Source organism: Bison bison, unplaced genomic scaffold, assembly GCF_000754665.1.
Source record: "Bison bison bison isolate TAMUID 2011002044 unplaced genomic scaffold, Bison_UMD1.0 scf7180017864068, whole genome shotgun sequence".
Lineage (NCBI taxonomy): Eukaryota > Metazoa > Chordata > Mammalia > Artiodactyla > Bovidae > Bison > Bison bison.
In genome coordinates this window covers 8,016,130-8,026,748 of record NW_011494640.1, presented here as the reverse complement: position 1 = coordinate 8,026,748, position 10,619 = coordinate 8,016,130, and the positions used below count along the sequence as shown (strand labels likewise).

Below are 10,619 nucleotides of genomic sequence, written 5' to 3'. Positions count from 1 at the left end.
TCTGAGGTTGCACCAGCTCGGATTACTGTACTAAATCCCTAAGACTGTCCATGAAAGAAACGTGGCACCAGGTCAGCACCACAGTCTTCTAACCTAATTAGCTGCAGCTGTGTAAGGAAGCAAACAGTTACTCACGTTAAGTTTTTAAGGGAAAATTCACAACTGGAAGTTGTGTTGCTTTGAGAGTTGCAAATGAGAGGGCCCTCCGCGAGAGCCTGGATGGACACCAGCAGGCAATACGCAGCTCCAATGACTGTGATGGCGTTCAGAAGTGATGAAAGAAACATCTGAAAAATAAAGTAGGCACGTTTGCACACTTTATTACACGAGCGTAGTCTGTTGCAAGTTTCAGCAACATATGTGGTCTTTATCATCCACCGCTGCCATTGTCCAGCTACCTTACAGACCTCGATCTTAGGATCTAGGAGTGATTAGGTGGGACTTATGCAAGAACGCAGAGGGCAAGGTCCCTGCCATTCCATTAGACTCTTCAAAAGATCGTTGGTCTTGGACTTCCCTGGTGGTCCTGTGCTTAGGAATTTGCCTACCAATATAGGGGATACAAGTTTGATCTCTGGTCTGGGAAGATCCCACGTGCCACAGGGCTACTAAGCCTGTGCACCACTACTGACCCCATATGCCTAGAGCCCACGCTCTGCAACGAGAAGTGCACATGCTGTAGCTAGAGAAAGCCCACAGAAGCAGCAAAGACCCATTGCAGCCACAACTAAAAATAAATGATCATTGCCATTGTTTCTGAAAAACCTGAACCTGTATGCTCTACCTGAACCTTGTCCATTTCAGTGGACCACTGCAATGTGTCAGGACCAGAGAGAGACTATAAATAACCAGCAAAGTAACTATAATGCTAGACAAATACCAAATGTCAGAAAAGGTATTTTTAAAAATTAATTTTCTAATTTATGGTTATAAATATGACACTTTTAAACAGTGGCTCTTATCCCTGGGAGCATATTAGGATCACTTAAGGTGCTTTTGAAAAATACTGATACAGAATCTTAGGGAGGGCCACAAGCCATGGGTATTTTTAACATTTTCCCTAGGTGGTCCTAATGTTCCCATCAAGCTGAGAATCATTGCTTTAAAACCTTAGACTCAGCCAGGAATATTTACTGTGATTTCTGGTTTATTGATCTGCTTGCTTCCTTAAAGAATTGTGAGAGGAGTCGTCAGAGTTACTGTGTAACCATTTTCACGGCATAAAGACTGGGAATTTTGGAATCTGGTGGTGGTGGTGTGGATACAAATCTACCTGCTAATGGTGCAACGCTGGCAGTTATTTGCTTTCTCTGAGGATTAATTTCTCAGTCAACAAAACAGAAATCATAAAATATCGATTTTCAGAAAAATAAGATAATGTGCTTGAAAATGTTCTGAGTACAGTGAGAGACTGGAAAAGGAAGTGGCAACCCACTCCAGTATTCTTGCCTGGAGAATCCCTTGGACAGAGGAGCCTGGCAGGCTATAGTCCATGGGGTTGCAAAGAGTCATACATGACTGAGCAACTAACACATACACAGTGAGAGAAGGTTAGTAAATATTAATTTTCTTTACTTTTCAAACTTTCTTTTTTTTTTTTGCTGCACCAAATGGCATGTGGGTTCTTAGTTCCCTGACCAGGCCAGGGGTCGAACCTGAGCCCCCTGCATTGGACGTGTGAGAGTCTTAACCACTGGGCCACTAGGGAAGTCCTCCTTTACTTTTGACTTAGTTACAGTCTTAAACAATCTTATACATACCAAAATGTTTGGGGGAAAAAATGTGATGTTCTCTTTTAACTTAACTGCATAAGGACAATTAATATTATGATCCTAGTAAACCAGTCTTTCACGTGCATGAGAAAACTGAGAGTACTTTTCCCTAGGTATTTTATACACATCACAAAAATAATGAGTACTTGAGTATTATGAAACTGATTACAGCTCTGAGAGTGACTTATAAATCTTTCTTTGAAAACCTCTAGACTGAAACTGAAGATTGAGGAAAGGTCCAAAAGCTGGCTCCAAAAATAAAGTTTTACGAGAAAGCAGAAAGTCAAACTTCAGTCTCAGTATTATCGTATAAATCCTCCTAAATAGCACGTGTCTAGGACCAGTCCCGCCACTGGAGCCACACAGTTGATGAAGTTGATGCTGACGCCTCGGCGACCTTGCTGAGGTGCCAGGAACTGCTTCTGCCCTTCTGCTCCCAGACCAGCTGCACTGTGCTCACCCCGGTTTTGTTGTTGCAGCACGCTCTTTTCCTCGCTGCCAAGGACATCGTTGTTGCTGGAATCGCCTAGAAAGTACATCAACAGGAACGATGAATATGATTACTTCCCAGCAGATGATAAAGCAGTAATCTTCACCTTCTACTTACCAGCAGTTGTGGGAAGCCAAGGCTTAAGAGAACAAGAAGGAAGTGTGGCAGTGTCCTTTATCTTGTGATCGCCATTTGGACCATAAAGATTACAAGGGAGGGCAAAGGATAGGGGATTTCAGGATAGCAGTTTCAGACTTTCCCGTCTACATTTTAACACTACTCTGAGTCACCATGAGAGAGACTTGGACTTTAAATACAGTGAGTTATTTATCAATTATTTTGAAAGGAATGCTTCTGAAAGAGTTGGTTGCATCATCCAAAATTCACTTTTTTAAAAAAAACTATAATCTGCAAGCACTTACCCAATTTCCCTAGAATGGTGTGAGTTAATCCAGCAAGTGTTCAGAAAGGAAATTGATGGTTTTGTCTGCCTGGAAGTTGGGAACTAACAATTCTATCATCACCCTTCTCCCACTCCCAGGGGCACCACCAGCTCCCTCATTCCCCAAACTTGTGATTTGAGGATTATTTTTAGCTCTACATTCTCCTTTCCACTCCTGTGTCCATGGTATGAAACGGTTTCACTTCACGTTGATGTTTAGAAATCTTGTATTACATTCAGTGTCAAATACATACTGCTGGTGAAAGCTCTAAGGAATGATGTCACATTCTCAGGAGTTAAGTTCAAATGTTTACTAATAACTAGTCAGCAGCTGGGGTTTCCCTGATGACTCAGCAGTAAAGAATCCACCTGCGATGCCGGAGACATAGGATATGCAAGTTTGATCCCTGAGTCAGGAAGATCCCCTGGAGGAGGACATGACAACCCACTCCAGTATTCTTGCCTGGAGAATCCCATGGACAGAGGAGCCTTGGTGGACTGCGGTCCATGGGGTTGCAAAGAGTTGGACACAACTAAAGCGACTGAGCAGGTACTCAGGCAGTCAGCAGGTATGACTAGAAATTCTTCCTGGAAGAAGTTTTATATCGTTGAAGGGAGGGATGTTGATTACTTCCTTCCACTTAAGAAATTTTAGCCACAGGGTTTTTGGTTTTGTTTCTGTTTTTTTTTTTTTCTTTTTTGCTGTCTCAGCACAGCTGCCCTTGGGTAGTTCTCTGTCCTCCCACTCTTTTCTTTGTAACATTTTGTTGAGTTCTAACAGCATAACAGGCACTGTTATAGCTATTGTATGTGTTTTAGTTTATTTGCAACCTCATAAAATTCCTATGAGGTTGATGCTAGCTATCCCCATTTTACTGGGCCAGAAAACTGAAGCCCAGAAAGCTTGAGTAACTTGCCTGAGAAAGGGGGTGGGGGCGGTCAAAGCTGGCCACTAGGGTTCCAGAGCCCAGACTCTTAACCACCCTTCCAACCACACTGGCCAATTCTTAACAATTCTCTTTTCCTTCACAGAGCTTATTCATTCTCTTCCCTACCACCACCATCACCTCCCTCAGTCATCTCAATGTCCTACTAATTGCTCCTTCCCCCCAATCTATCTTTCCAATACAATGTCTACCTTTATCCTTTCAGAGCACATCTAAGATTGAATACCTTGGTTTAGTCACTAAGTTGTGTCCGACTCTTGGGACCCCATGGACTGGGAATCTACCAGGCTCCTCTGTCCATGGGATTTTCCAGGCAAGAATACTGGAGTGGGTTTCCATTTCCTTCTCCAAGAGAACAGGCAGCTTTCCTACCTTACAAGGCAGCTTTCCTGACAAACTTCACCCTTCTCTGACCATGAACTGACTCCGAAAACACTTTGTATTTTTATCAAGATTTGCTTACAGACTGCCTTGAACACTAGCACCCTTATGATTCAGAGGGCACATGTATGTATGTTAGCCTAGACCCTCAATTGCTGAGAGCCCAGAAGAAAAGAGGAAAGAAATGTATGCACCCAAATAGGTGTCAGGGTTCACGGGCTACAGGTCTTATGTTGTACCTGTAAGTGATACTGCCTTCTGAGCTTAAGGAACAAATTGTTTAGAACAGGAACTGGCAAACAATGGCCTACAACCTCTTTTTTGTAAAGTTTTATGAAAACACAGACATACCCGTTCACTTACTTAACTTTTCATGCTGGTTTGGTGCACGAGCAGGAGAGGTGAATAGTTGTGAGGGAGACTGTCTGGCTCCCAGAACCTAAAATATTCACTACCTGGCTTTTCACAGAGAAAAAAAAAAAGCTAACCCCGATTTAGAAAATTAATCTGTTAAAAGAAAGTCGGAGCAACATTAAATTATAATTTAGATGGATAAGTCATTCCATGTTCCTTATTGATACAAATTAAACTCTGCTAAATTTCTTGAAGATTAACTTATTTCAGAGATGCTGAAAGAGATACATTCATAGTTCCCTTCTCTTACAAAGGGGTTTTATAAATAATAGCTTTTCATATATGAATCCTCACCTGGTTGACTTCTGGCATGTTGACACATCTTTGTTACATTATTACCGGCAATTTGATAACTCATTGTATTTCAAGATTTTGCCCATTCAGAACTTTGGAGATTAGAGGGATTCTTTATAGGATGGACATTGAAATGTGCAAGTGTGTGTGTGTGTGTGTATGACTGAATTATAAATCTTCCAGATTGTCTCCTACAAAAATACGTAATCTGGAGAATACTCTTTCTCTTCAATTCCTAAGCACATTCGAACGTATCAGAGTTTTTGTGAGACTATTTTTCTTGATATTTTTCTTTTGTTTTTATAAAGAAAAGAAGTAGCATTGTTCACTTTTCATTACAGAAGCTCATACTTTCATCCAGTTTTAGAAATAAGGCATAGGATTTTTTTTTTTTCTTTTCTTTTAGTCGTGTCCAACTCTTTGCGATGGCATAGGATTTTATAAATGAAGTCCAGAATAGCTTTAGACCATTACAGCTCTGTTAGAATGCAGATTTCTGGGACTCCTCAAAGTACTTGAATATGAAAGTAACACAAGACCATGGCTCACTATAAATATAAAAGCTGTATTTTGAAAATTCTTATTAAACAGTATTTTCTAATTTGTTTAACGTTCGTTTCTACTCTAAGACTTTAATAATTGATTATTACATAGTAAGTGAACTCAATAAGTAATCATGATTAAGATTAGGCTTATAATTAACCTATAAAATAAAACAGTCTTTCTATTTTTTAGAGGAAATATTTCAAGGAAACATTTCAAGTTGTTTTTTTGGTACTTGGGAAAAGAATGTGTATTGATTTTCCATTTAGTAGATAATAAGTGAAGATAATAATATTTGAATACTCTTAGTCATGGTTTCAAAGATGAAAAGATTCGTTTCTGTTTTGGGTAAATCATAAAGCCATAAAATAACTGTATTTTATGAAGTGATCGATGATGAATTCCATACTTTTTATTATTAACGACTCCCTGCAAAGTTCCCTGTTTTTGAAACTAGTTTAAAATGCTGCAGATTAGAACTGGATTTCAAGAACTACGACAAAAGTGCTTATTAATGGAGTGATTTCTTCTTCATTAACTTTTCTGTGTATATACAAGTATATTGAGAGTTCAATATTTTTAACTAAGTCAGTATTTAGATTGATGTAAAGGACACAATTTCTTTTGAAAAAGATATTCTTCCACATTCTATACATGGCCGAGGATCAAGAAAATAGCCTTTCTATCATCCACCTATTTGCTTGTGATCCTAGTCCAGAGTTTGAATCTCTGTCAGTAAAATGTCTATTGAATGCTTCAGAGAGTTGTTGATGCTGTGAAGATGTTGCATCATACTGAGTAATAGCAAGAACCTGGTGTGACAGCAATACATTGTTAGTATTTATTGAGGGTGATAAAGGAAACTTTATCTGGAAAGAAAGTCTAGATTCTCTGAAACAGTTTCATACTTATGTAATCTTTGTATGCTTTGGTTTCCCGGTTACTTGAGTTAATGGGTTAAGTTGTAGATTTTGTCTTTCCCTTTGTCAGCCTGAGACAGGTGATGAGGATTATGGTGCTAATACTGATGGGAAACAGGTTTGGAGTCTGATAAATCTGGAATTGGGTTTCACGCCTACTGTGCGACCTTATTAACATTCTTAACCTTCTCTTGGTCTGTTAAAATACGAATGTTAATAACTACTCAACCGGATTTTTATAGAGTTTAAATAAGATAGTGTAATGTATGAAGTCAGTGGTGTCTGTTTCATATATAATGACCCAACAGCAAGGAGATCGAACCTGTCAATCCTAAAGGAAATCAACCCTGAATATTCGTTGGAAAGACTGATGCTGGAGCTGAACCTCCAATACTTTGGCCACCTGATGTGAAGAGCTGACTCATTAGAAAAGACCCTGATGCTGGGAAAAATTGGAGGCAGGAGGAGAAGGGGACAACAGAGGACGAGATGGTTGGATGGCATCACCAACTCAATGGACATGAGTTTAAGCAAGTTCCGGGAGATGGCGAAGGACAGGGAAGCCTGGCGTGCTGCAGTCCAGGGGGTCGCAAAGAGTCAGACATGGCTGAGGGACTGAACAACAACAACAACAACAAAGATTGTTTTCGTGTAAGTCAGGGAATAAGACTAAGAACAGTAACCGATCATCATTATAACACAAATGCACATCCAAACAAGGGAGCTTTTCTTTAGCATTCATGAGACCACCCTTAAGTAGGCCCTCAGTGGTATAACAAAAATGAGCCTCTTGAATGCTGAATTTTCCAACTTTAGTTACATTCCCACTTTTACTGATGTGGAAACAAAATCACAGGATAAATGATTTGCTAGTAGTAATATATTGGGGACTCAACCAGAACTGAGATATTCTGCCAGGTCTGAAAACAGAATTTGTTGCCACACCATGGGTCACACCTAACCCACCTACACCAGGATTCTCAGGAAAAGACATATAAATCTGCATGTATTAAAAGTGCCTGGGGTGATTTATGGCCAGGTACGTTGGGCAGTTCTGCCTTACACTGCTCGGCTACAGACTTCAACAAAGATAGACCTATTAATAATTGTCAAACTTTAAACAAGCACCATGATGTTTGGGTTGTAAGTAAGATCTAAGTCAAAAAAGTCCCTGAGGTTAGAGAGAGCCAGGGTTTCAAGTCTCAAACCTCTTAGGTCAACTCCCCTAGGGGCAGGCAGTGTCATATTCATGCCTCACAATTTTCATCCAGTAGGTTCACTGGGCTTGAAATGACCCTCCCCCTTCCTACTGAGCTCTTCCTGCTCCTGTTGTATTCCCTGTGAGTACCTAGAGACTGGGATAGCAAAGGAAAGCTGAGGCAATGAATTCAAAAAGTCTTTACCACTACCTCTGAAGCTTGGGAAAGCAGACTTATATGCGAAGAAGTATTGAAATGGAGCAGCCTCCTATGATCCTTGCCCCTCAGGTCCTCAGCCTGCCTTTTGTCTGTGGAAAAACTTTAGCCAAAGAATTATCTTAATCAGAGAAGTGGGAAAATGCAGAAACAAAGGAAAACAGTGAAAGGAAACCAAATGAGAACAATGTAGTCATTAAACGGGCTTCCCTGGTGGCTCAGATGGGAAAGAATCTGCCTGCAATACAGGAGACCCTGGTTTGATCCCTGGGTCAGAAGATCCCCTGGAGAAGAGAATGGCTGCCCACTCCAGCATTCTTGCCTAGAGAATTCCATGGACATTTTAATTCCTTCTCAAGTGCTATAGGTAATATTCTGAGCTGTATTCTGTGAGCTGCCTTATAGATACTAAAATCCCCACCAGGTGGAAAAAGTTAACTACATGGCAACCAGAATGTAGCCATGATATGAACTGCCACAATTCTGAGAACCAGCCTCAAGAAAATTGGAACAAACTGAAACTGAAGACTAATTGTACCTAAAACAATCGAGATGACGCTGGTCAGACCACCAGTGACCAATTTCAAGACGGCCATCAGAGCTGACTGTACTGTTGTTGCATGTAGCTGCCTCCCTCTGTCTATAAAAGCTCTTGCCCACTGATTGTTAGTTTGGGGGAGTTGGATTTTGGAGGCATCCTCCCCTACCGCCCCCCCACACACACACTCAATTGCTGGCATCCAAAATAAAGCAAAATTTCCTTTCCACCAGCCTGAACTCTAATGGCTTTTGAGCAGTGAGCTGCCAGACCTGGATTTGGTAACAGTATGATACATAATAATCCTACCAACTTTTATCAATGTATTATTATGTTTTGGCCCAAGCTCCCTAGCCTATACCACAGTTCATTTAAATTGCCATTCTTTACTGATGCCAATACAAGTTAATACCATACTCATTTCCCTGCAGTATATCCTAAGCCAAGACATAGCTCACTGCAAGGCTGCAAGGTTGTTTTTAGGTCATCTTCAATATAATAGGCAGGCCTTTCCCCAAATTGAGTCAAGTAAATTTCACTCACCATCACACCTGCTCCAATAATTCCAGGGAACCACCATTCAAAGCAGGAGATGGGGTTTTCAAAAAATTGGTCTTCATCCACAAAGTTTAAAATTAGAGGTATTGCGTTGAGAGTTACTCCCAACAGAAGTAGAACGAGCAGGCTGAATCCATTGCAGGATGTCCATCCTTCGCAGCAGGTCATGGTCACCCCCTGGTTTAGGAGAAATCCTGTCTGGGTGGCTGTTTGTCTGGCACTGTTTTACCTTTTGTTCTGTGCCTTCTAGATAAAGCTCGGCACTTATGAAAAAAATGACAGAAAGCAGTTCAGAGTCCAATAGGGCAGGACATTATTATGAGTATTACAGGAAGTAAGGACGATTTTATATTATGATGGGGTGGAGGAGGATAGGTGGAAAAAAATCTATAAGTGCTACTAGATAAATTTATGCATGAAAATAGGCAACAAAAATTTGTTTTAAGATACGCTCTTTAATACATTTTACATTTTACTAGTATGCCATATAAAAAGTAAAATTCAGTTCAGTTCAGTTGCTCAGTCGTGTCCGACTCTTTGCGACCCCATGAATCGCAGCACGCCAGGCCTCCCTGTCCATCACCAACTCCCGGAGTTCACTCAGACTCACGTCCATCGAGTCAGTGATCCCATCCAGCCATCTCATCCTCTGTCATCCCCTTCTCCTCCTGCCCCCAATCCCTCCCAGCATCAGAGTCTTTTCCAAAGAGTCAGCCCTTCGCATGAGGTGGCCAAAGTACTGGAGTTTCAGCTTTAGCATCATTCCTTCCAAAGAAATCCCAGGGCTGATCTCCTTCAGAATGGACTGGTTGGATGTCCTTGCAGTCCAAGGGACTCTCAAGAGTCTTCTCCAACACCACAGTTCAAAAGCATCAATTCTTCAGCACTCAGCCTTCTTTACAGTCCAACTCTCACATCCATACATGACCACAGGAAAAACCATAGCCTTGACTAGACGAACCTTTGTTACCAAAGTAATGTCTCTGCTTTTCAATATGCTATCTAGGTTGGTCATAACTTTCCTTCCAAGTAGTAAGCGTCTTTTAATTTCATGGCTGCAGTCACCATCTGCAGTGATTTTGGAGCCCAGAAAAATAAAGTCTGACACTGTTTCCACTGTTTCCCCATCTATTTCCCATGAAGTGATGGGACCGGATGCCATGATCTTCGTTTTCTGAATGTTGAGCTTTAAGCCCACTTTTTCACTCTCCTCTTTCACTTTCATCAAGAGGCTTTTTAGTTCCTCTTCACTTTCTGCCATAAGGGTGGTGTCATCTGCATATCTGAGGTTATTGATATTTCTCCTGGTAATCTTGATTCCAGCTTGTGTTTCTTCCAGTCCAGCATTTCTCATAATGTACTCTGCATATAAGTTAAATAAGCAGGGTGACAATATACAGCCTTGACGTACTCCTTTTCCTATTTCCTATTTTTTTTTCCTCCTTAGGAAAAGGAGGGGAAAAAAAGTAAAATTAGGAGTATCCAATTAATATAACCTATTTTTTCTTGTATTGACATTGATATCATAGTTGATATTAATAAGTTGATAAGCTTACCCTGCTTATTTAACTTATGGCTATCTGGGGAGGCCTTACAAATAGCTGTGAAAAGAAGAGAAGTGAAAAGCAAAGGAGAAAAGGAAAGATATAAACATCTGAATGCAGAGTTCCAAAGAATAGCAAGAAGAGATAAGAAAGCCTTCTTCAGCGATCAATGCAAAGAAATAGAGGAAAACAACAGAATGGGAAAGACTAGGGATCTCTTCAAGAAAATCAGAGATACCAAAGGGACATTTCATGCAAAGATGAGCTCGATAAAGGACAGAAATGGTATGGACCTAACAGAAGCAGAAGATATTAAGAGAGATGGCAAGAATACACAGAAGAACTGTACAAAAAAGATCTT

At 40.6% G+C, this 10,619-nt stretch overlaps 1 protein-coding gene across 2 annotated transcripts in view; it reads right to left on the bottom strand.

The window, feature by feature from the left end:
* Window positions 1-10,619, bottom strand: part of TM4SF20 (transmembrane 4 L six family member 20) — a 47,554-nt gene that overhangs the window by 4,220 nt on the left and 32,715 nt on the right. The window contains exons 2-4 of one of the 2 annotated variants that reach the window (XM_010837030.1): window positions 8,700-8,891; window positions 2,233-2,298; window positions 136-287 (exon numbers count right to left, since the gene is read on the bottom strand). In XM_010837030.1, the coding sequence (XP_010835332.1) occupies window positions 136-287; window positions 2,233-2,298; window positions 8,700-8,891 (410 nt within the window). Of the gene's footprint in view, window positions 1-135; window positions 288-2,232; window positions 2,299-8,699; window positions 8,978-10,619 lie in introns of both variants that reach the window. The other variant, XM_010837031.1, reaches the window with a different exon arrangement.